Source organism: Platichthys flesus, chromosome 5, assembly GCF_949316205.1.
Source record: "Platichthys flesus chromosome 5, fPlaFle2.1, whole genome shotgun sequence".
Taxonomy (NCBI): domain Eukaryota; kingdom Metazoa; phylum Chordata; class Actinopteri; order Pleuronectiformes; family Pleuronectidae; genus Platichthys; species Platichthys flesus.
Window position 1 is genome coordinate 10935269 of NC_084949.1, and position 26773 is coordinate 10962041.

A 26773-nucleotide genomic window follows, 5' to 3' on the forward strand; every position below is an offset into this window, starting at 1 on the left:
CACTTGGTATATGTTCATTGTTACAACCCCGTTTTCACATAATGGCACACTCCACTCTATCCCGCCCCCGCCGCCATTTTCCATGTTATTCTCCTCTGCCACACTGAGTTTCACCGATTTTTCACATGCAACAAATTGTAATATATCGTTGAGTTTTGGATCAGTGCATTCTCGGCTTCTCCAGTTTAGCGGAGAGAGGAGGTTGACTCCGAATTCAGCCGAGGAGACGCCCTGCTTAGACCGCCATGTACATCAAACAGGTAAGCTAGCATCGTACTTGTTGGTGTTGCCGACTGTCACCGGTCTGACGTTAAATATGCGAGCATAACGTTATTCAGCTAAATGCCCGTGCCCAGGATAAGAAGGTGTTGCTCGTGGTCTAACTTGAAGTGGCGCGCAGGGCAAAGTAACAGCGTACCAGAGGTAGCTAAAGGTTGAGTAGCTAGCTTGCTAATGCTAGCTAGGGCTACCGGGATTAATCTTGAATTGCCCGCCCCCTTCATAAAATGCTACGCTAACGCTACTGGGCTAATGTGGAGTTAGCATACGTCCCGCTTCCCCATAAACGTTATATAAAACCACACTCAGGCAAATAGTTAGCTAAACACGAGCGTTGGTTGTAATCCGGCGGCCCCGTGTGTGGTTGGTTTAGCTAGCAGCCATGCACACCGGTGAACGCCACGATAACAACTAGCCCACACAGCGACCGTCAGACAAGGCCCTGCCGTAAACCGGGTCCCAATCATTAAACATGTGTTGCTGCGCCTAGCACACAGGTTATAAGTTGAATATAAACGAGAAGGTGGGGGTAGTAATGTGGCTGCATTCAGTGGCGGTCCCCGGTTTGCTTCTGGAATACTTTTCATTCAACAATGTCTGGCTTCCTTGTGAGGTTTTAACGATGCTTTACAGAAGGACGTCAAAGTCAATTTTTTGCGTTTGCACTGCTTAAGGTTATCATCCAGGGGTTCCGAAGTTACAGGGACCAAACTGTGGTCGACCCCTTCAGTCCAAAGCACAACGTCATCGGTGAGCATATGAACACCTGCACCTCTAACTCACCATCTGGATTAGTTTGAGATATGTATCCTAAAGTGTTGTCAAGATACTCAAGATAAGATATTGTTGAATGCGCTTCACTTTAATTGTTGGTTAATAGTCTTGTCTCATGGTTGGATGTGAACATATATCTCAATGTCCTGCTTTGTATGTTTTCTTGTAACAGTTGGAAGGAATGGATCAGGAAAAAGTAACTTCTTCTACGGTACGTCAGCCTCACTTTTCTACACAATAGTCACACATTGCTACTTTCTCTTGTTTGTTTTCTAAAACTGTTGCTCGCTCTGTTTTCATAGCCATCCAGTTTGTGCTCAGTGATGAGTTCAGCCACCTACGACCTGAGCAGCGTCTGGCCCTGCTCCATGTAAGTCCAGGCGAATATCGCACACACCTCGATTGCAGGCCATAATTTGTAGAGGTGTCTCTCTGACATGAGGCTTGTACAGACGTCTTGTGTTATGCCTGCTTGTGTTAACAAAAGCTTGTGTAACCTCCTAATGACTGGTGGATTATACAATTCTTAACAGGATTACGTTTTTTTGTTGTTGAAATATGTAGTCTGTGTTGTAGCAGCTTGAAAAAATGTATTTTAACATGTTAATCCGTTAATATAAACATGTCATTATTGTGTTTTCTCCCCCTGTCACTGTAGGAGGGAACTGGTCCACGTGTCATTTCTGCTTTTGTGGAGATTATATTTGACAACTCTGACAACCGGCTGCCGGTAGGAATGGCAAAACTTTCCGATTGATCCTATTAATTGTGAACCCACAGATTCTTTCCAACTTGATATTGTTCTAACATTGCAGTAACCCTCTGAAGTAAAACCCTGTCTTTTGTGTGCATATCATAAATACTATCTATACAATCATGTCATTACATTTTAGTATCTATATAAAAAATATTTAACAGAGGAAAAACTGTAATTCTCGACTTATTTAGACTCAGATAAAATAAATGTAATTTTTCAGGCAACTTTCCTCAACATAAGGTTCAAGCCACCGTTCTAAGTGGTATCATTACTATATTGTGCTATTCTGATAATATTTTACATTATTCCTATGACTGTTGTGATTAGTGTTTATAATGCAACCTCCAGTAGACAGTGCTTATTATTCTGACGATGAAGGCAGGGTGGTTGAACTAATCCAGAAATCAAAAGAGAGTGTCTTGACTGACGAAAAATATCTCTTCTTCCAGATTGACAAGGAGGAAGTCTCCCTTCGCCGTGTCATTGGTGCCAAGAAGGACCAGTACTTCTTAGACAAGAAGATGGTGACGTAAGTATTGCTGTGTGGTGACTGTTTGTGTGTCCTTGTAATCACCGGAAATTACAACTCTGTGATCCCATGCAATCACTTGTTTGATGGCATCTGTTATTGTTGCAGTAAGAATGATGTCATGAACCTTCTGGAAAGTGCTGGCTTCTCCCGCAGTAACCCCTACTACATCGTCAAGCAGGGAAAGGTGAGAATGGAATGGGTGACAACCTCACACGCACAACACATGAGTGTGTCAGTGTTGTGTCATGTATTACAGTATGCAAACAGGGCTGGGAAATGTTCTGGTGTCTTAATTTGCCATGTATAATCAGAAATCGTCATCTGTTTAAGTTAATAAAACGGTACACCAAACAGCAGGGTATTTCTTCTTATGCATTATTTTTCATGTTTCACACAGATCAACCAAATGGCCACGGCACCGGATTCCCAGCGTTTAAAGCTGCTGCGAGAGGTGGCAGGGACACGGGTGTACGATGAGCGCAAGGAGGAGAGTATTTCTCTCATGAAGGAGACAGGTAACAGTTTAGAACATCATTGTTTCTTAGACATTACTAAATAATTGTCTATTCGTTTTCATTCATAACAGGGTTTTTGGTTGCCAAATTGAGCCTTAGAAAAAGGTGCACACTAGGGATGGGCGTTCGATTAAATAGTCTTCATCGTTCGTCAGGAGAATTAATGACGAATTTTTGATTAATCATTAATTCTCGATTTTAAAAAATCACTATTTATAGGCTATATTAAAATGAAGTGAAAAAACAAAGCGTGTTTCCTCATTGAGATCATTATTACAAGATGAACAAAATATGCGAAGCCGTAATCTTAAGCAGCGGAGCCAACAGCTAGAAGCCGGAGCTACTAAACACAACTGACCCTCGTTTTTTTTTTCTCCAAAATAATATAAAAATAATAATATAAAAAACATCATGTTAAACAACAACTTAACCACAAATGTATAATACTTAGGTCTGACAGGTTTTGCCAGATGTAACTCAAAACTATTAAACAAGGCACTGAGAAAGCTTCATAAAAATAACCAGTAACTCACATACAACCTCAACACCAGCCTACAGGTTTGTGTTGAGAAAGATGAGCATGTTAACATTCCCGAGGTTAGACACGAACGCAGCCTGGTGACCGTCAGTCCAGCCGCCGAATAAACTCGCTCTGAGGGGACTGACGTCCCTGTGATACACAGGTAGCTCCGTGCTAACTTGGCTAGCCTGGCCGCGGCTCCGGTTTTTGCACTCCCCTCGTCCGTAATGCAGGCTTCTCGTCTCCCCAGTCTCTGGGATGGCTTTGCAGTATTGGCAGTGAACCAAGTCATATTTTAACTCAAAATGGTCCCACTCTACACTTCGCCGTGACTTCTTCATGTTTACTTTGGAAATGGAAATACACGTTAACTCGCAGCAAGTCGCAGGTAACGGAGTAAGCCGTTGGTGTTTTTTTCAAACACTGCCCCCCGTGGTCAAATGTGTAATTAGTGAATTTCTCGATGAAAAAATAATTTCCTCGAGGAAATTCTTAATGATCAATTAATCGATCGTCGATAAATTATGCCCATCCCTAGTGCACACAGCATTTGGAATGACAGGCAAATAGACCGGAAAAAAACTGTTGCATTTAGGCTGATCAAACAGGATTCATCAATAAATCATTACCAGCGTGAAGTAATTTCGGTTCAGTAGAATTATGTTTGCCATTTTGAAACAACTTGGTGTTCGTCTTCCACAGAGGGTAAACGAGAGAAGATCAATGAACTGCTGAAGTACATCGAGGAGCGTCTGCACACCCTGGAGGACGAGAAGGAGGAGCTGGCTCAGTACCAGAAGTGGGACAAGATGAGAAGGGCCCTGGAGTATACCATCTACAACCAGGAGCTGAATGAAACCCGTGCCAAACTGGATGAGGTAACAGTATGGCTACAACGGGAATCGCCACTAGCCGCCACTCAGAATATTACAATACAGTACAAAATGCTGTTTCACTGAATCTTGATATGACTTCTGTTTTGTCCTCTTCACCAGCATTTTTTATGTCAAGTATCACACAGTCTTTTAAGCCATTTTAATAGATTATTTAATAAAGTTTCAGTGCCCATAGCCTGCACGCCAAAGATTTAGGTCTGGGATCTGTTGTGTACTGTTTACCAAACCAAGCTTTCCTCTTTAACATTCTTTTTTTTTTTTTTTTTTTTTTTTTTTGCAGTTGTCCTCCAAGAGGGAGACCTGTGGAGACAAATCCCGACAGCTGCGTGATGCTCAGCAAGATGCTAGAGACAAAGTAGAGGTAAAGAATTCAACCTTTTGAGTAATTATATCCATCTCTGGGATTAGGCTGGGGTATTATCTTTAACAGCTTTTAGATTTTATTTGTGTATTTGTCATCCAGAATAGTTTTACATTTGAATAATTTAATAATTGGGAAATATTTTGTCAAAGTTTCACATGAACAAAATCTTTTAATCCATTCATGTCTCCCGAACCTGTCTTTGGTAAATAAATGACTAGGCATTTAATCACTGAAGAAGAAGTAAGTTGTTGTATTAACACTCGTTTGAATTAAGTCTCACAGCTTGTTTCATTATTTTGTTTCTCCTTTTCTGTAGGAGACGGAGCGTGTTGTGAGGGAGCTGAAGTCCAAGATCTCTGCCATGAAGGAGGAGAGAGAGCAGCTGTCGGCTGAGCGCCAGGAGCAGATCAAGCAGAGGACCAAGCTCGAGCTGAAGACCAAGGACCTGCAGGACGAGCTGGCAGGCAACAGCGAACAGAGGGTACGGAAGCCTCCCATCTGCGTCACTCCGCACACGTGATGCTGCACCAGCAACACTCCCCCTCCTCCCCAACCCCCCATCCACTGCATCATCACTCTATGAAGACTGGGATGGTTTTCTCTTTTCATATACTGCACTCTGCCTTGTTAGAAAGTGGAAAGAGGAGTTCCTGTTCACAGTTTCTTCATTTTTTAATGGAAGTCAAGGAAATAATAGCTTTTGAGAGCATTATCAATATATTGAGTATTCTAAGTAATTAATTATATAGTCATTAAAATAGTTTAATTTTTCATTTATCCAGAATCACCAGATAATACTTGTAAATGAGGAATTTACTAAATGAGCGATGATTAATTTCTTGCTGAACGCCTTAAAAAGCACCAAATAGTGAAGTTTTTATTTAAAAGTCAAATTTCCCTATAAAATAGATGTAATGTGCAGTTTTAGTTCTGAGTCTTCTAGCAGAACATTTGCTCGACTGTGGATAGGAGATAGAGCCGACTGAGAAAACTGAGGAAGCACCAGGCTGCATGTTAGACCTTTTTAGCCATAAGCTCCACTATACATCATTCCTGGCACAAGGTTTTGTGTACATAGCTGGCACACATAACTCTCCATATGGCCTGCAGTGTGTATGTTGGTGTGCACGTGTGTCTGAAGATGATAATCATACAAACGGCTTTATTGGCTCAGTCTCTGTGTGAACTGTCATGGGTCCATGGCAGCATGCCGGCTGGTGGTTGGATGGAGCCCACCTGGCTATGGCTGGCACAGCATCAGCCAAATATTATTGGAGCAAAGGGAAGCAGAACTGCGTCACTATCTGCTGATGGTCCCGGTTTGATCAGGTTTGAGTTGGCTTTCACATGCAGAGAGAAAAGTAGAGGATTTCATACCTGTGATAGGGCAACCCACCGTCATGTTTCAGAATATTCTGAATGGTTGTTTTTTTAACCCAATTATTACCCAAATATAATTTATTATAACTAATTATTTTGAGAAATATATATTCAACACACATTGTGCAGGAACTTAAAATTGAGATAAAATGCATTAGGAATTGATTACTTACTTTTCATCCTTCCACTTTAAACAATTCATCCATTTCATATACTTCCTCCTCCGAAGTTCTACATTTTGAAGATTCATTATACAACGTCATTTTCTTGCTCCTCCAGAAACGGCTGCTAAAGGAGCGTCAGAAGCTGCTGGAGAAAATTGAGGAAAAGCAAAAAGAGCTGCAGGAGACAGAGCCCAAATTCAACATGGTGAAAGAAAAAGAAGAGCGGGGTATCTCCAGGTAGGGATGACTCATCCTCGGCTACGAACCCTCGAGCAGTTGGGACCAGGCTTTACTCAATGAGTCAGTCATCACATTTTGAATACATTTTAATGGCAAGAGTTCAAGAGGTGGATGCACATGAAATACATATAAGACTGGGAATATTTGGACCGTTACTCAATTCTCGGTCTTCAAGTTCTGAGCTTGAGCAAATTCAATTTGAAATAAAACTGGATGGTACAAGTCTCAACTTTAATTTTAATAGGTTTATGCCAATATTATAAGGGCTATGTGAACGATAAATCGCTTTAAACACAGTGCCCAATTTTTAGGGATATACGTCAAACAATATGTTTAATTATTTGTATCATTGCCGAAAGTCTTTGACCCAGACATCAGTAGACACTTGTATCTTTCCCTGTACTCTCCCCCAAAAAACTTCCAACAGGAAACAGAATCAGATCAGAACAGATCATTCATCCTTTTAATACATTTTTACTTTGCAAAAGAAGTTGAAGCTCCAAGTTAAATAGGCAAATCCATTTTTTTTTTTTTAAACTAAAATATTTGCTGCCGGGTAACTGGCCGACATGTTCAAACTGGAGCCGAACATAATTTCGGGTTTAGGCTGTCAGAGTTATTACTTAGTTTGATGGGTATTTTGATGTCTAAAGGAAAATAATATACAATGGAAGGTCTATTGGTGAATTGGATCAGAATGAACAAGGCTACATTTGTTTTGTTGATGTACTGATGTGTCTTCCTGTGGGACCTTGTTGTTAGTTTACAAAATCTTAACTTTCTGTCTTCTGTCTCCTTCCAGACTGGCCCAGGCTACTCAGGAGAGGACAGACCTCTATGCCAAGCAGGGACGTGGCAGCCAGTTCACCTCCAAGGAGGAGAGGGACAAGTGGATCAAGAAGGAGCTGAAGTCGCTGGACCAGGCCATAAATGATAAAAAGAGGCAGATTGCAGCGATTCACAAAGACCTGGAAGACACTGAGACTTGTAAAGAGAAGAACCTGGAGCAATACAATGTAAGCAAATTCAAAACTGTGAAAATACTTTCCAGGAAGAAGATCAATAGTTTATTGCCACTAAAATGTGCTTATTTTTTCCCTCCTTTTCTCAACATTTCTTTTGTTGTTGTCTTGAAACATTGTATTTGTCTTTTTTGAAATTATTTCTTATTTTTACTCTCCTAACCGAGAATCTGCCCTACATTGACGGTATCTCCTTAGAAACTCGATCAAGATCTGAATGAGGTGAAGACCCGTGTGGAGGAGCTGGACAAAAAATATTATGAGGTGAAGAACAGGAAAGATGAACTACAGAGTGAAAGAAAGTAAGAACCTCCTCTTTACCCTCTTGCCTTCTCTTTGAATTAATTGAGTTCAGCCCTGACTTGTGCTCATACTTTTTATTTGTAGTATGTATTTAGACATCTATCTTTACTGGAGACTTGCCTGTATCTTGCATTAAGCTAAAAGGTTGAATCTTTTCCGGTCTGGAACATTTAGTTACATATGAGGGTTTTGTCTACTCTGAATGTCACTGGGCCTTCTCTGTCCACTAATACTATGAGATTTACTTGAATAAAACAGACGATGATGCCTATGGCCACTGCTGCCAGACACCTTTTTGTTTTGTTTTATATACATGTAAATTATTTTTAAGCCTGGATGAAGTGAATCCTTGGTTCGTAGTACAAAATTAATTCAAGACTGATTCTCCCCTGATTCATGACAAACAGAGCATTTCAGACAAGTGTTCATTGAAAACAAATAATGATTTTATCTAAATAACAGAATTCATGAGGGATGTCATGTTTGTTTCATATTAAATGTGTCATGCACCCTCAAGTCCACTGTGATCTATTGGGTGAAAAGGCAGCATAATGACTGCTTTAATCGAAGGAGCACAATCTGCACACCCCACAGCTGCAAGCTATTGGCAGTGTATAATCTAAAAATATGAACAGATAAAAATTACCCTAATGGAAACAGGAGGAAGATGGTTTTGGCAGTTTCATTATTTGAATATAAAGGACAGGTTCCTAATTTGTCACCTGCAACTGTGGCTGCTGAGACCGTGTTTGCTTGCTGTAATCATTCCTCCTACAGATAATGGCCAGCAACAAATTCCCCCCTGAAGCTCTTAATGTTAATGACAAACTCCACAGGCTTATTTTGTGCCAAGAGTCTGATTAAAGTTAAGTCTGGGTCAAGTTAAAGTCATTTATGGATAGGGCTGGGCAAGATTATGACGCAGCACAAGGTTCGAACTGCTTTGTTGCAGAAGATGCGATGCCCCGTTTATCCAGGAACAGAATACAAATTCATCAGGTTTTTTATAAAGATCAGTTTGACTTGTGAGCAGAGGCGCTTGTTGACCTAAAAAATGATCCTTCGTTAATGGTGATCAAGGTAAAAGTTTGATATAATAATGATATTGATTTGAAGTCTCATCGCCCACCCCTATTTAGGGACCAAATTCCCTTTCTGTGTAAGTTATCGCTCACTGAAGCACAGCCAGAAAATACCTTCTCAATTGCATCAAAGTCAGTCTACACAATGCTGGGATCAGTAACTTTGATGGAATCAATTAATTTAAAAAAAAACATCTGCGGAAAACATCTGCGGAAGTCATATGGTATGTCAGACAAATTTAGGAGTGTGTTTATAACAGGAGGAATGCTTGCAGCAGGCATATTGTCTTTTTTGTGTTGAGTTTTATCGTACAATGCCTCAGTTGATATAAATTATTTAAATGTGGGATAGATGAACCAGAATATATTTAATTTAATGTTCACTACTCAAATCGATGAGCAAAAAATTACTATATAACTCCTTATTATATATTAACCAAAAATCCTCTTAAAGAGCACAGTCATTTCATTCTTGTGTCCTAGTTTGTGTGTTTGTCCTTGCTGACTATTCTTCTGCTCCTGGGAGCATCGTGTAATCGAGTAATTGTGTTTCAGTGTTTCTGGTGACATAAGTGTAACAGTGGGTGACTGTCTGTGTTTGTCCAGCTACCTGTGGCGTGAGGAGAACGCAGAGCAGCAGGCCCTGGCAGCCAAACGCGAGGATCTGGAGAAGAAACAGCAGCTCCTTCGAGCGGCCACCGGCAAGGTTGGTTACTCTGTGCATGACTGCGTAGTTGCTGTATTACATAACTCATCTACAGGATATGTAATGCCCGCCGTCTGGACTCAAATGAAAGTGAAATTGATGATACACTTACTTGAAGCTTAGTTATTATCTGATGATGAAGTCCGATTCTGTCATTTATCAGTGTGCTCTTTTATTGTTGCTGGGATATGTATGCATGTGTTGTGGTAGCAGCATCTATGGGTGTGTTCCTGTCTCCTTTGCTTTCTGCTGGCTATCATTTCCTCCTCCTTGTGGGTCCAATCCAGAACAGCTCCTTCCAGGTGTGACGTCACCAGCAGCGTCTTCCACATCCTTGTGTCTTTTTTTGCAACTCCTTAAAAACACTGCCTTTAAATGTAGCCCTTCCTTGGTCTTCCAGCGGATTGTTGTCCATGGTATTGCTGACCATATATCTTTCTATGAGGCATCCAGATTGGGGTCTGTACCACATGTGCCAGCCATAGTGGCTGCTGCTGCCGATCTTTTTATCAATGTTTGTGGCTTAAGGTTACTCAAGCTTCACAGCTTTGGAGGAGGGTGGTGATGCAAATAGCGTGGTTGATGGAGACCTTTGTTTAGTGATGAAGATAGTTTGAAAGACCTGGTGTCATAAGAACAGTCTCCCAAAGGGGCTGCTTAAGGATGTGAACTGTTAACCTTTATCGACAATAAGAAGAACGAATGGGCCAAACGCTTAAAAGAAGTATGAATATGTCAGATGTAACTGATGTGCTTCGAAGAGAAATGCTATCTCTTCATTACCTTGACATCGGTACCATCTGAGCAGGTGGCACAGACTGCACATAATACTTTCCCTATAGTGTGCCAACATGTTGCTGTCTCTGGAAAAAAAACAGTACACAAGCTGTCTGCTGGTCTGAGGACTGTGGTTCTCTCGTCCTGTTTATGTTGTTTGATTATTGTAATAACCCACTGACCATGTGTCAAGCATACGACCAATCAGGGTCAAGAGTCCCAAAATGTGATGGGTAGGACCACCTAACAGTCTGAACATCCTGACATCACCCACTGACCCAACTTCAACAGAGTTGAAAGAAAAGCAATGCCCTGGCATAATCAGCCAGTGTTAACAAACCAAGGGCCCAGCAGCCTTCTGCAGTAAATATGGCGGAGTGGTTGGTATTGGTCCACGCTACTGGGTTTACTTTGTCATGACGGAGATTATGCTACAGGGAAAGGCACAGTTGCTATGGTACTTAAAATCATCTTGTGCAGCTATCCTCCTCTAAACCCTGGTGAACAATAAGCACACTAACCTTACCTGTAGCTGCTGTCCTACACATCTATTAAAATCCCACGTATTGACTTACTTGGTAATGTACTTTGAGACAGGAAATGGGCAAAGTAAAGATGAATCAAACCCCAGGTGAAAAGTTCCTCACTCTCCAAAATGAGCTCACCGGAATAGTGCGATGGACTCTCTTTGTAATTCAGCCAGTCGTCAGGAGAGGTGCATCAAATGTAATCATTCAGCTGCCTTATCACCGCTTGCTGAATTTCCATATGAATCACTGCTCTCAGCCTCGTCCAGTAACTGTCGTTTCTTCTGGGCAGATAGATCAATCAAATATCACTTTTGAATAATGTCTGGCTGACATGAAAGGAAGGCTGTGTGTGGCTTTATTTGCCAAATGTCCTGCATTTATTTATTTTTCATTGGTCCTGGGTGACTCATCCCAGCTCAAGTCTTTGATGGACTCAATATCCTCTGCCGGTTGATTGTGTTGTGCAATATCCAGAAACTGCAAATTCCTTTTTCCGTTTTTGTTGCCTGTACCTTGCGATTCAAGGTACTGAAGCAATTGGAGCAGTTTCTAGAAACAAATAAACACATCTTTGTGATCTTCAGTATGCAGTTTTGCAAGTTTCAACAATTCTTTACATCACATCATTTAATATGTTTACTAATCCTTCTGTTAAACGTTAACCTAATAAAAAAAATATAAAATAAATAAAAAATATGTCTGCTATTGTGATGAAAAACAAAGATTATAATAAGGAGTTTATATGTTTACCTGTATTTGATGCTGCTTAGTGTGTGAAATGTTTAAATTGAGATATTTTTGATTGGATTAAAAAACACGCTCCCATTGCTCTCGTTTTTTCTAGTCTATTCTGAACGGGATTGACAGCATCAACAAAGTCCTTGAGCATTTCCGTCGGAAAGGCATCAACCAGCATGTCATCAGTGGTTACCACGGCATAGTCATGAATAACTTTGAGTGTGAACCGGCTTTCTATACCTGTGTGGAGGTGACCGCTGGTACCAGGTAAGGACTGTTTTTTTTCTTCAATTTGATGTTTTCAGTTTACTGACATTTTGCAATAAAACACATGGAGTCTGATTTTATCCCAGTAGTGGATGCAACATGTGCGTGTATCTCATTTTAAGACTGGGATTTCATTGCTAGATCCTTTAAAGCTGGATGAGAGAAACACTTGAATATGTGTTTTTTTTTATCACTCAAGTAACTCAACAAAATGTATTCAGAGAAATTAATTTCCCTCTTTTGTTTCAAAGACTTATTCACATTTATTAAGTTTTCATTCAGACAGTGGCTGAACCTCAAGCATTCACTCAATATATAAATTGTGAAGTCTGTTACAACAACAGTGGCATGCTTCCTTCATGCTAATAAAAATGTGTCTGCTGGATATATGGCGCAAACTTGTGTTAATGTCACAGTATATTCTATTCCTTGGGGATTATAATGCTTGATTTATATTGTCATTTCGTGACTGTGGCAAACCTATTGACTCATATCTTTTTCTCTTTTTCCTCCGTCCTGCTCGTGATTTCTAGATTGTTCTACCACATTGTGGAGACTGATGAAGTCAGCACCAAAATTCTGACAGAGTTCAACAAAATGAACCTGCCAGGAGAAGTCACATTCCTGCCCTTGTCCAAGCTGGACGTCAGGGACACAGCTTATCCAGAGACAAATGTAAGGGACATGCAGAAATAGCTTCTGGTACTTTTTTAGTCCGTAAATGTAGGCATTTACTGTAGGTCCTTGACTTCAATTTTACCAATTATAACAAATGTGTATTCAACTTTTAACCAGTCAATAGTCAGTTTTAATTCAATTTTTTGCTTATACCAATGTTTTATTTGTCCCTTTAGGATGCCATTCCCATGATCAGCAAACTCCGCTATAGCAACCCCTTTGACAAGGCCTTCAAGCATGTGTTTGGGAAGACCCTGATCTGTCGCAGCATGGAGGTTTCCACCCAGCTGGCCAGGGCGTTCACCATGGACTGTATTACTCTGGAGGGTAAGCTGAAAATCCAGTGACAGTACAGTCACACCACAACACAGAAGGATGTTGCAACTCTGACAAATGACACTTTTGCGTTTCGGACTAAAACTGAGTTGGCGGGAATTTGAACTGTGTAATAGCTGATGCTGTTGAGTCAAACCTCTTTCCCAGGTGGCCTCTGCAGTTCCAGGCTGTGATAAATGTTTTAGTATTAGCAGTATGTAACTACCCATCATGTCTGAGCCATGCTTCATGTTAAACTATCTGCCCCTCTACTGATATAAGACTTGCATTAGCCTGATAGGGATGCAGTGGCCTTTTACATTCAGCAGTGTTTCCCCTTGGATTTCCTGTAGCAGCAGGGGAACCTTTAGTTGTTCAGTAGTTTACGGTGTACTGGTGGTGCATTTCTTGGCAGCAAGACGACATAATGTGCGTCTGCCCTAATCCTTTTGTTGTGACCTCCCAGGTGACCAGGTTAGCCACCGTGGAGCGCTGACAGGAGGCTACTACGACACCAGGAAGTCTCGTCTGGAGCTGCAGAAAGACATGAGGAAGGCAGAGGAGGAGTTGGGTGAGCTGGAGGCCAAGCTCAATGAGAACCTGCGCAGGAATATTGAACATATCCTTTTACATTAAACATAATTAGTTTGCTCTTCAGGGTTATTTTACATCATTGATGTCCTCAAGGAAATGTTGGCGCCATGTGCTCTCTGCTGGGAGATTTCAGCCCAAGTAAATTCATTTTATTGTGAGATTTGTATTTGAGTTTTTAAAAGGACCTTGGTGGCCAGCTGTGCTGCAGATATCTTTATAGATATGTCTCCTTAGGACATTTCACTGTGGATCAAAGTGATTTTGTTCCTTTCACTTTCTGTTGGGTGAGGTGTTTACTGAAGTGAGTGATGCAGATTCCTTAAAAGTTTCACCATCACCATCTGTCCTACAATATATCAGTATTTAAATTTTCCTCCATAGCGAAAGTTTGCTGCGATAGATGGGGTTACATGCGCACAAGTGTTCAACCACACACCATAATCTGCCCACTGGCCTCACTATTTATTCTCTTTTCTTTTCATTGAAATATCTCGGATCTTGTTTTAGTTTTTTTGAGTTGGAATCACGGACTCCTAACATGTGAAATAATTAACATTTTCAAAATGTTTTCACAAGTAAGATTTGCCATTGAAATATCCTTCTTTTGGCGCTGAATTGCATATTTTTATATATTTTACAGACAGACAGCAGTTTAAATCAAAATTAAGCTTGCTGGTATCTGGAGTAAACCAAATAAAACAGCACGCATGATATAATTGTTCTCATACTAATGTTACAACTGTATCATTAAAGTCGGGAGAGCGTGGCCTAGGGGATAGAGCGGGTGTTCTGCAACAAGAACTAAAAACACACATATCACATACAATGTGATTATGTGTTTTTACTAAAAACACATATTCACATTGTCCTCTTGTGTCCGTGAAGAAATTGTGATGTGCCATCGTACATAGCATGAGAACCTTCCACTCTGTCTAGGACGTTGCAGTAAGGGCTGCTCTCATCAATGGCATCACTTGATGTCATATGGCTGAGGCTGTATTTTAAATGTGGACTAAATCGATCTGCGTTGCAGAGCTCCCTCAGGAGACTGACTTGGATACATGAGAGGGTCTAAGTGGGTCAAAAGAGATTAGTTTATATTTTGGTCATATTGGCTGGGTCCATGACTCACTGGTTGACAGCCCATGAAAGCAAACAGTCAGATGTGTTTGCACGTATTACATGTTTAGGGATATAGTCACTCCCGCCAATGCACGTTTATCTTATGTGTTGTCACACCTGTCAGACTCCGTGAAGCTTCTCACTCACACTGATGTGTGTGTACATAGATTAATCTGTGCACCTGGCCATAACGTGTATGTGTGAGTAGGCCCGGGAAGTGGATGACTGATGAACCCCTCCACCCCACTGCAGTGGTGAGTCAGTGAACAGATCAATTATTTAAAAGGCTCTTGTTCACTCTGCACCTCTACCCTGTCGATAAGCATGTGATTATGCACCTCCTATATCCCTTCGATTATAACTGGCTATTTTCATTTAGCCATCACTGCCATATAGGGGGGGAACTATTGCGGTCATGCAGTGGCCTTGGATTTGATGACTCACAACTGTTACAAATGATCAAATTTATAATGTGAAATTCACATGATGTATATTTTATAAATAAGGGTCAAAGTGGTCAATGAGATTAACAAAAGTTTCTCTTATAAAGAAAGGTGTATTTTTGTACTGGTAGTGGCCTGAGCTGATCCCATTCATGAAAATGACCAATTGGTGTTAAACCGTCTATTTTCTTTCCATCATCCACGAGCAGTAGGCAGAGCAGTCCTCTGACTTCCACTTGCCCTTTGGAATCAGCAGATTGATTGGCCTCAGTGTTGTATTTAGTCAGTTAATCCTCAAAGGAACAGAGGTGTGTCGCAGTCCTGGGAGATCGATAGACCTGTCTGTTAATTTAGCGTAATGATGTGTATATGCAGCCTCTTTAATCCCCTGGATGTCAATGATGACTTCCCTTGGAAGCCCAATCACATTATTGACATTATTGTCACCCTTTCAGTTGCACTGAAGGGTGACACACTGTCCCACGGCTTTATTTGCTAATGAGAGCAGCCTCATCGGAAGAGTGCATGTGTGTTATGCTTTTCTGTCCTCCTCTATTCTGAATGGAATTAGAGTATGCACAACTTCAGCAGTGTGGGTTTTGTCTCAGGTAGATCCACTGTGTCCCCACCCAGTTTGGCAGAATAACAGAGGTCATGTGTTCAGCTGTGTCCTGTAGACACTGGTTACATTGAATTGAGAAAACTTGAAGCAGAGTGAAAAGATGAAGTCCGTCTTCATCTTAAAAATTCAATATTCTGAATAAAGGTTGAAAACAACTGCTGAATTTTTTTTTTTTAATGTTCACCCTAAACTAGCATTATATTTCCTTAATGGCTGCCTCCACGCATCAACAACGAGATCGACCAGCTGATGAACCAGATGCAGCAGATTGAAACACAACAGAGGAAATTCAAGGCGTCTAGAGACAGTATTCTGTCAGAGATGAAGATGCTGAAGGAGAAGAGGCAGCAGTCGGAGAAAACGTTCATGCCCAAGGTGATTACAAACTGACATCACTGTTTAAACTTGAGTACAAGCCCAGGAGTTATGATCATTAAGACGTGACTGACGTGAATATTACTTATTGTTTTGCATGATCTTAGCACAAAGCTCAGCCTGTTCTATCCACTGATGTCTTTTTTTATTTTTTTTACATCTTCTTCAGCAACGCAGTCTCCAAAGTCTGGAGGCCAGTCTCCATGCCATGGAGTCCACCAGGGAGTCACTGAAGGCTGAGTTGGGCACAGATCTGCTTTCTCAACTCAGCCTGGAGGACCAGAGGCGTGTCGATGACCTCAATGATGAGATCCGTCAGCTCCAGCAGGTCAGGATGAGGACGAGGAATGGACATTTTGTCGTGCTTTGAAATAACTGAGATTCACAGATTGGCATTATGGGGGTTTTATTGAATTAGGATGAAAAAGATAACATGTTTTGTGGCTAGGTGGTCCAGTACTGCTAAAGTAAACTCCATTAATTTAAAACCAGCAAGTAAATGGCAACCTGTGGGTGTGTTTTCACTTGTTGCATGCACGTTGATATATTTATTATTTATAAATCTATTTTAAGAGAGATTCTCCATTATGCTATTTTCAGGCAATGGTGTTTTCCATTCCCTGTACACAGTACACATGTAATTTAATATACACAGTCACTGTCATTATTAACGTCAAGAGTTAATCCTGTTTTAATGTTTGGATTACAAATTTATGACACGGATTAAAACAAATTGTGAATGTGATCTCAAAATTTAGCCACTCATTTATTTTTATGACTTAATTCATACGATTGTATTGAAGATGGATTTAAAGCCACTATTCATTTAAAATGTAATTAAGGCCAGTAAATTCACTTAACATTTTTATAATGTACAATTATTACGTATATTATGTTCCCCAGTATCCTGTCAAAGATTATAGTATTAATTTAGATAAATTAAAAATTTGCATGAAAAAAGCTTTCATCCTAGAATGTGAAGAAACTCAATTAGATGGACGCACAATTAACAGTTTGATTTTTATTCATCTATCATGAGGTGGATGAATTGACATAGTTATATTTAGATCAAAGAAACGCCTGTTACCCACATTTTGTTGTTTCGCTGTTTCCCCTCCCTCGCTGCCTCCTGCTTGTGTATTCATATGACCTGATTGAGGTGAGAGCAGCAGGCAGCAGCTGTGTGTGGGATGTTCCTGTGATCCAGCGTCGTCCTCTCCTCTCTCTCTCCCGCTGCCAGCTGCTCTCATCTCTCACCTCAGTGAACTCTCAGCTTTTTCCTGCAATTGTTGCGCAACAGCTCCGCCCCTGCAACACAGAGCTTTTCATGTGTGGTACTGCAGTGCTGTCGGTTGTTGAATTTTAGATATTAAAATATCTTTTTTGTGGACATGCATAAATGCACACAAGGGATGCTGTCGAGACTTAATAGTTATGAATGTCCTTATTTGTTGTTCAGAGATAAATACAGATGAAGCAGATAATAGCAACGGTTTCATTATAGCGACTGATTGTCACATTAAGACACCAAAGATAGACTATCAAAATTGGTTTTGAATAAATGTTTTATAACATTCCTCATGTGTCTAGCGCTGATGTGATACACAGAAAAAGAGAAAAGTTTGAGCTTTTGGATTATCTACAATTGGCTGATTTATCGTCACCTGGAACAAACCTAAAAGGTCTAACTTTTTTGTGTTGAACTCTTTGCCCAACAACAGGACAACCGACAATTGTTGAATGAGAGGATCAAGCTTGAGGGCATCATGACCAGAGTGGAAACGTATCTAAACGAGAATTTACGGAAACGTCTTGACCAAGTGGAACAGGTATGTTGTCCCTTGAAACTGTTCAGAATGATGTCATTAATTTCATTGAATGGCTCATGCCAAATATTCTTCTATTACATGAGGAAAGATTTATGTAAAACTACTATTTTGTCCTTTTAAAATTCTTAATCTTATTAATGATACATCATTACTTGTGTAATGATAAGTTTAATATGAATATTTTCCAGCAGTTTGATGATTGTGGTGTTATGTGTTCATTCAATGTTTTCATTCAAACAAATTAGGGGATTATTTGAATTTGCATGACAATCTTTTTAATGCGGCCTAACTTTCATTGACACAGGAACTGAATGAGCTGCGGGAGACGGAGGGCGGTACAGTGCTCACAGCCACAACATCTGAGCTGGACAGCATCAACAAACGTGTCAAAGACACTTTGGCCCGATCGGAAGGTTTGTGGTGCACTAAAGAAGCAACAGGGAGGGGGTGGTAGTGTTTTGAAAAGTTCGCTTGTGGGCAACGAGTCAACTGACCCTAACTGGTCAAATTTACACAAGCTGGAGAGCTGTTAAAATATTCACACATTTCTTCCTCAGGACCTTTATTCCCATGTTAGTGTGAGTTCCAATTTTTACTTCTATGCGTCACCTAAATGACAATATATCAAAGTGTGTTTGGAGATTTTTATTTAAACTTTGAAACACTTTCCACTTGATTGGTTTGACCCATCAAACCCCAGAAAATCATATACATAAAAACAGATTTTTTGTCTTTATTATTTTGCTCTCATAGTCTTGGTAAATTAGTGTTGGACCGAGGGCCCATTGTGGCATTTCTATATGAAGAATGACTAAAGGCAAAAACAAATAACAATGGTTTGGAGAGAAGTAGGACAGTTGTTTTTCTGTAAAATTCTAAAAAAAATATTTATCTTTGTTAATTATAAAATGTTGTTTGGACAAGGTCTTCAGTGTTTTTCAACATAAATAGAATAAATTCTTTTTAACGATCACACACAAAGAGCCTGGTCACTCAGTTATATAATTTTTCTGCTGAGGCTATGACTCAAATTCGAATTGATAGACTGCAACCCTCAGAAAGCACTTGTCCCTGAATATTATACACTATACAGATTCATTTTTAGTCATTGCCATGAACTTATTAGAGACACTTTCACAGTCTCATTCTTCAATTCTAACCTCAACATATAAGTTTTTTATTTATTTTCTTTTGACTCTGTCTCTTTACAAAGTTTGAGTAATAGCCTCTGCATTAGTCTGTTGTGGAGGAAGGACATTTGGCCATATGGAGTAATTGTGGCTGTGGAAAATATGAAAATCTTTTTCAGGAGTTGTAGAAGTTAGAATTAAGTACATTTCATTAACTCTTAAGAAATTGAGAATCTAGTTTGAGGTTGAATTATTTTTGTCCAAGGGACTTTATATTATATTATACATTGTATGTGTGCACCAATACCTCATTTGCTTCGAAACACATGGCACTTCACCAACCTCCTCTAATGTCTCCCACAGATCTGGACATGCTTGTTGACAAGAATGAGGCAGAGATCAAGGACCACATAAAGAGCATGGATCGCTGGAAGAACATAGAGAAGGATCAGAATGATGCCATCAACCATGACACCAAGGAGCTGGAGAAAATGACCAACAGACAGGGCATGCTGCTCAAGAAGAAAGAGGAATGCATGAAAAAGATCAGAGAGCTTGGTTCACTTCCTCAAGAGGCCTTTGAGAAGTACCAGACCCTCACACTCAAACAGGTATAGACGGGGCTTAATGATGATACAGCTTTGCCTCCGACTTTTAAGTTAAATGTCTTTACCAGCACCTGCAACAATGTCCAGAGGTTCTGTGCTGTTGCTCAATGTGGATTTATACACCTATCGGCCACAACGTTTAAGCTACTGTCTGTTGAAGTGATCATTGTTGATTATGTCATTACAGTGGAGCCTGTCAGGCGGTGGGATATAAAGACAGCAGGTCAGATTAAGTGAGAATTTCAGCGAGTCTGACAAGGGTCACACATAGGCAGCACGTTATTGTGAGGTGTTCCCAGCATGCAATGGTCCGTACCTACTGATGCTTTGGGTTAAGTTTTGTTGGGTACTGATGAGATTTTAATTTGACATGTCCCATCTATATAACATTGTGCACACAGTCATTCCTTTATATACAGTTTGCAGAGTTGACCCACCACTGCAGTGTCATGAAGTTGCAATTATGCTTCTCTGCAGAGCGCATTTAAATTTAAAACTACTGAGGTGAGGTACAAGGGGGGACCTACAGAATATTTTATTAATCATGGGGCTGATCTTTGTATATTACAGTTTAATTGACCAAACTATTTCCCTTTTCAGGTCAGAATATTGGGTGTTCAGGCAGCAACATATTATTTTAGTCTATTTTGTGCTTCTTGTGTTAGCAAAGAGATGCTTATGTCGAAACTCAGCCCGACACAGACCAACTTCTGGAGTCATGCTTTGGTGTCCAATTGTCAATTTTCTCATTTGTGTCTGCTGTGCCCTAACTCTTCAGGGTGCATTTCAATAATGTTGAGGGTTGATTATTATGATTCCCCCACAGTCGCAACACTGTACCCTGTTAGGCATATCCAAGTGACAGGTACACAGGGTTTATTCCATTACCAAGCATGGTCAGAGCTCTGTGTGTCATGGGAATGTGTGAGGCTAACTCAGAAAATTGTTGGTCTTCCTTCAAGGATAGTAAATACTTTATAGATTTTTTTGATGGCCCACCAGAGAGGCAGGATTTCTCCCGTGCTGCCAATGTCCACTCTGACATTGAGATATGGGTCAATGTGTTTATGAGAGGGAGGAATAGAGAGCATCAGCTGAACAACATACAGTCGAGCAACGGCACAAAACACCAAGTTAGCCATGTTTCATATTATTTTGAGAATTTCCAAAAAGTTTGGATCATTTTGAAAACTAGTAAGATCAAGTTCAATCAACGTCGGCCACCACATTCTTGGTAATTATTGGAAAACGTTGTGATATAAAAACATCAAGTGCTGTGAAGGAAGATGATTGAAGTCTCCGAAGCTTGGAAACCAATTAGGATTTCCACTGTGTAAACTTGAAGCTGTCGTCCTGGTGTTACCACATCGACATGACCCTAGATAAACTGCTTGACTTCACATTGACTCTAAAGTCACAACAACAGCAGCACCAACATAACGAGGTACATATACTGAGAATCGATTTTGTGTGTTCACATACGCACTGATAGACCCGGGTCTCCTTAGGAATACGCCCTAAGGCCAACACATCACTTCCCACCCACTCACCTGTGACTCAGACACTAGTTAGGGGTTTGTCACTGTGTTATTTTCAGCCCACTGCCACTGGGAGCACAGACTCACAGAATGTTGAGTGGACTTAGCTGCAGCTTTCATAAGTGTCTGAGCGTGTGTACATTGAATGTGTGTGTGTCAAATTCCCTCCTTGAAAACGCTGAAAATAGCTGCACACTTTCTCATAAACACCCCACATAGTTAATCTCTCTCCACAAGACGCTGCTCTTGGGCAAGATGGTGCAACTGATTGCAGGAGTGGTTGAGAGGAGCATGAAACAATGGTTCTTGCTCATGTCCCCTGGTCATTAGTGATTCAGAGAGTTTGGAGAATGTATCACACTTGACCCAGTGGTTAATCAGCTCATATATTCTTCAGATATGAATAGAATATAGAAATGCACTTTCAAATGCTCTGAGATGCATAATGAATACATTAATGTTATCAATGTGTGCAGTAATTAAGGTTGCGCCGATTGATCCGCCACTGAACGTTATACATGAGGTTATTCTTTTCTCTATGTGCGTTTTTACCAGAAAGTTTGCTCAGTGGTATAACCTCCTCTTCTGCAGTCCTCTGTGAGCTTCTCCTGGGTGAGAGCCTGTCAGAGCCCGGCAGGACCAACAGGACACACATTTCTTCTTTCTCTGATATTAATACTTTTCTTCATCATCTATCTGTGACGTGAAAACATCAGATATCCACACAATCAGAGACATTTATGTGTATATCCTGCTTATATAGTTCAGTTATAAAATGCTGCACAGCGTCACTCCTGCAGCTGCTGACAGTGTAGGTGAAACAGGTGACACAGACACAGGAGTTTAATGTGGTGCTGAATTGAAAAAAAGGAACATCTTGACCGTTATAATGGACATTTACTGCCAAAATTCTGAGTAGGATTCAGCCCTGTCGTATTTATTTGCGTACAGAGGAAGATAAATTCCATCATAAGTGGCCCTTTGGATCACCCAAGATGAATGTCAACTAGACATAAACAGGGCCATAGACCCACAGTCATTGAATTCTTCCCTTTTTTCCTTTCCACAGTTGTTCAGAAAACTGGAGCAGTGCAACACAGAGCTGAAAAAGTACAGTCACGTCAACAAGAAAGCTCTGGACCAGTTTGTCAACTTCTCTGAGCAGAAGGAAAAACTGATCAAGCGTCAAGACGAGTTGGAACGTGGCCACAAATCCATCATGGAGCTCATGAACGTTCTGGAGCTGCGAAAGTACGAGGCCATCCAGCTCACCTTCAAACAGGTAGGCAGCAAGTCCCAGTCTGTCCAAAGTGTCCACAGGGACATGCATCCATTGACATTACTGAGCCGGAGTAAAGGTGCCTGATATTTTTTCTCTCCGATAGGTGTCAAAGAACTTCAGTGAAGTTTTCCAGAAGCTGGTGCCGGGTGGAAAAGCTACACTGGTGATGAAGAAGGGCGATGCTGAAGGCAGCCAGTCTCAGGATGAGGGTGAGGGCGGTGCAGACAGCGAGAAGGGCTCTGGTTCACAGAGCAGCGTTCCATCAGTGGACCAGTTCACCGGAGTGGGCATCAGGGTATGAGTCTTTTTTTTCAGTTATTTATTTAATATCTGTTGTCTGAAAATTCTTGTTCCTTACAATGATTTTTGGATGTCTATTATTATTATCATATTTTTTTTAATTAGTGGGGAAGTGTTGAAATCATAACCGCCTCTTTATTCAATTTTGAGGTCTTGAACATTTTTTAAATGCATTTCCATATATTCACATACTAACAGATGTAGAGAAGAGAAGGTGAGAAAAAACTTTCTGGAGTCTTTACTCTGTTATTCACTTTATTTAAACCACACATTCAATCATAGGATTTGTCAGCATTAGAATAATCATCGGAGATTCTCCATTTCTTCTTCTTCTCTTCACCAGTGGCTGAACATTTTGTGTCACTGTGTCCAAAGTGCATTTGAGTTTCCTTAATTGTTTTATCTAGAAACATGTGAATGTGTATTTCTGGAGTATTGAAGAAGTTGGAAATACAATGAGCAATACACAATCCTCCGTACTCTGAATTCATCGTAATCGTTATCGAAGCTTTCACAAAGGCACAGCGGCATTTAATCACTTCAAATCCCCAAAACAGAGAATTTAATAATAATAATTTATACAGGAATTTAACCAAAAGTAGCATATCTCTGTGTTTCTGTTGTTTCTTTTTCGTGAAAGTTTTCCTGTAATGAATCTAATCTCTGTGTCATTTGTAGGTGTCGTTCACAGGGAAGCAGGGGGAGATGAGAGAGATGCAGCAGCTGTCTGGAGGTCAGAAGTCTCTGGTGGCTCTAGCTCTGATATTTGCCATCCAGAAGTGTGACCCCGCCCCGTTCTACCTGTTTGATGAGATTGACCAGGCCCTCGACGCCCAGCACAGAAAGGCCGTCTCAGGTAAAGTGTAGCATACAAATCTGTTAAGACACAGGTGAATCTCTAATATAAAGGAATTGCTCTGAGAAGCAAGTAAAATACAAATGTGTAGCGTTTAATATGAATATGTTGTTTTCATGTTTTCTTTTTTTGAGAAAATAGTGACGGATCTCTTATTTATTTTGTAACCATTTTTAGACATGATCGTGGAACTGGCTGGCCACGCCCAGTTCATCACCACCACTTTCAGGCCTGAGCTGCTCGAGTCCGCCGACAAGTTCTACGGTGTGAAGTTCAGAAACAAGGTGAGTTTTCTACTATCAAGTGTTGTTCAAGTTTAATTTTATTTGATGAGATTTGGTAATTGAAAAATAATTCTATAATATAAAGAGTCGTCGGTTCTCAACAGCTATTGGAGGCATTTGTGTGAGAGCGGTGGGGGCATCAACAGCTCGGGGGGGAAAAAATGCTATTTATCATTCTGAAAGGCTCTGCTCAAATCTGGCATTAACATTCCCAAGATGCATTGAGGAAGCATTTGAGACATGTGACAACTGTTACCACATGTAGAGGTGGTCTGAGACGCATATGGCCACATTCTTTCTGACTCATTCTCACACACAAACATACCCATCTGTATATTCAAGCTGATTTAAGCAACACATTTGGTGTTGGCACGCAGCAGTAATGTAGGTGCTTATTTGCATATTAATTGGGATGGAAAGATCCGATCACAAGTTGTCACGTGAGAAGCTTCACACTGTCAAGTGTGAACTGACATATGTAGATCTGCCCACTTGTGATTGGATCATACATGCATGTTAATACCAGGTATGAACAAGCCGATATTGAACTTTATCGCCCGGTGCGAGGTGTTAATGGACTTCATTGTGGTGAGGATTCCCAGGAATTTGATCATTGACACTTTTCCCACAAATTGGGTGGAGAAATAGAACATGTGGTTTTCCTGGATCCACAATGATCTCCATTGTTTTTTTGATGGTTAATTTGTGTTTCTTAAAAAGAATTTCAGAGCCTGTAGTTTATGCACACCTGAGGGTAATATGGCAAAATACAGTAATCAAATATTGATGAATTAATATTCCAACACAACAAAAACAGTTCTGACTGACAGTCTTCGTTTGGTTTTTCTTCTCCTTCAAAATAAATATTTCATTTCATTTTTTGACATCTCAAATAAGACATGTCAATGTATTAAAATAGTAATTCAGAAAGCTGAGCTGAAGCCGTTGGCGGGCACGGCTCCCCTCACGGCACTGCTGCACCGACAATCGCTTCAGACTCTTTCACTCAGTAACGCTGGCTGTCACCGCCTCGTATTCCGTGAATATGAGATTGGTAGTATTAAAGTTTTTCCCCTCTTCCCCCACCTTTGCCTATTTGTTGCAAATTGCAATTCTACAGTCGCTCTCAGAAACGGCGAAAGAATTCCACAACAGCAAAGCAGTTTACCGTTCTGACGTCAAATCACGCTGGTATAGACGTCATAAGCGCAACTATAATTTCCTATTCCAATTATTAAATAATAATATAAAATCCCGTTACCAGGACGATAATATATCAAATTTATATAAATCGCGCATCCCTAGTTGTTTACAGTCCGATCTCCTCTATTCACTCTCTAAAATGTCCTCAAGTTAACCAGGTTTGTTTTTTGCTGAAAAGAAAATTCTCCCTCTTGAATTTTTGATGTTCCATAAAATAAGTTTAGTCAGAGCAACCAGAGTTTAGATATTGTTTGGTCATTAACCGTTTGTGTCTTTTTGTTATTTAGGTGAGTCACATTGATGTGATCACAGCAGAGCAGGCCAAAGACTTTGTGGAGGACGACACCACCCATGGTTAATGGTCTTCATCTCTTCATCATTGTCCTCCCCCCCTCACCTGTACAGTACACTGCGTAGCTCCAAGCCTTTCACAACTGGGCCCAAAGACAGAAATATCTTAGTCAATCCCTCAGCTTTTAATATTCCTGTTGAAGATAAAGTTTCTCTAATGGGAGGATTGGATTAGAATGTCGTTGAGACAATACTTAGCAAACTTCAACTCAAAGTTTTTGTTATTCATTGTTTAAAGTAAAAAAAGAGATTGTGGCTTTGTAGAAAATCTCCATGAGGTATATGTCTTCTCACATTTCCCTTTGTGGCAGTGTCTCTGTGTGAATTCAGAAAATACAATAATTGTTGTTATTTTACGCTGAAACCCCTGTTAAGGTCCTGGGGAGAGCTCTTGTGTTAGTCCGATAGATTTTTCTAGCAAACACTTGTCTTGAGCTGAGGTTAAATGTTCTTTCTGCGTTGCAGGTAAGAAACCTTTTCAGAAAATGAGTCATCCCATGTATAATAAAACCCCTTTTGATACGACTCAGATGGAGATAGTTTATCAGAAATCTTGAAGCTCAGTGGAGGGGAGCGGGTCTTAAGCTGTTCTGGGTATTTGTTGACACCCTTAGACAAGAAAGTCCCTGTTTGCCCTGAGGTTCCTGTATTGTATACTCTTTTTACTCAATGCTAACATGTATCTGTCATAACCACATGGTTAACACGTTTCCAGGTTCTGGTTCCTTTTAATGATTGTTACTGTACCGTGTGATATCCTGTTTTTAGGTCACTCAAATATGTGAATGGTTTAATTCCACCAGATATCAATTTTGAAAATGTACAAACCCTCCTGACTTAATATTTAAAGAACCAGAAGTAATGCAATGGCGTTCAATGACTCATAACTTTAGCTGTAAGCCAAGTTGTAAGTAAGCCTATCATTTTCTTAATGGATATATTGTTTGGGATTAAACTCCTCATATGTTGTACCTAGGTTCAAATCTGCTTTTATAAGTGTTTTGTTTCTTTTTTATGTAACTGGAAAACTCACAAAAATAATAAAAGATTAAAAAACTTAAAACTTGTGTGCCTCAGCTGAACGCGACGTGGACTTTTTAAGGACCACTAGGTGGTGCTGTGCAACTGATACCTGACATCTCACATGGTTAAAGGAGTATTAACGCTGGTCTGCCTGTTTGGAGTTGAGATGTAACTTTTGAGGAAATTTGATTATTAATGGAGGAGAATGTGTGTGACTGAAAATACATAAAATGATATAATAGGTAAACAGGTAGAAGATTATATAATAACTGGTATTTTTGGAAACATCTTTCAATGGATTCATAAATATTCGTATATTGGTACTAACCAAAAGGTAATAGTTAATTTTAATTAAATTGTATCTTCTCCCATTT

At 40.2% G+C, this 26773-nt stretch overlaps 1 protein-coding gene across 1 annotated transcript; it reads left to right on the forward strand.

The window, feature by feature from the left end:
- Positions 1 to 75: 75 nt before the first annotated feature.
- smc3 (structural maintenance of chromosomes 3) lies at positions 76 to 26439 on the forward strand. Its single transcript, XM_062387672.1, has 29 exons — positions 76 to 260; positions 954 to 1029; positions 1226 to 1264; positions 1356 to 1423; positions 1712 to 1783; positions 2260 to 2339; positions 2448 to 2526; positions 2740 to 2857; positions 4080 to 4255; positions 4554 to 4634; positions 4954 to 5118; positions 6297 to 6418; positions 7224 to 7437; positions 7642 to 7745; positions 9435 to 9534; positions 11686 to 11846; positions 12380 to 12521; positions 12701 to 12851; positions 13306 to 13456; positions 15842 to 15995; positions 16165 to 16323; positions 17717 to 17824; positions 18129 to 18237; positions 19318 to 19565; positions 22170 to 22382; positions 22486 to 22677; positions 23361 to 23538; positions 23716 to 23822; positions 25313 to 26439. The coding sequence occupies exons 1-29, from the start codon at positions 246 to 248 to the stop codon at positions 25382 to 25384; spliced, it is 3654 nt and encodes a 1217-aa protein (XP_062243656.1). The 5' UTR covers positions 76 to 245; the 3' UTR covers positions 25385 to 26439.
- Positions 26440 to 26773: the final 334 nt, after the last annotated feature.

Coding starts and splice junctions, on each gene's coding strand:
- smc3 (XM_062387672.1), top strand. Junction 6,419..7,223: donor GAAGAGCGGGGTATCTCCAG/GTAGGGATGACT, acceptor GTCTCCTTCCAG/ACTGGCCCAGGCTACTCAGG. Junction 12,522..12,700: donor CAGCTTATCCAGAGACAAAT/GTAAGGGACATG, acceptor TTGTCCCTTTAG/GATGCCATTCCCATGATCAG.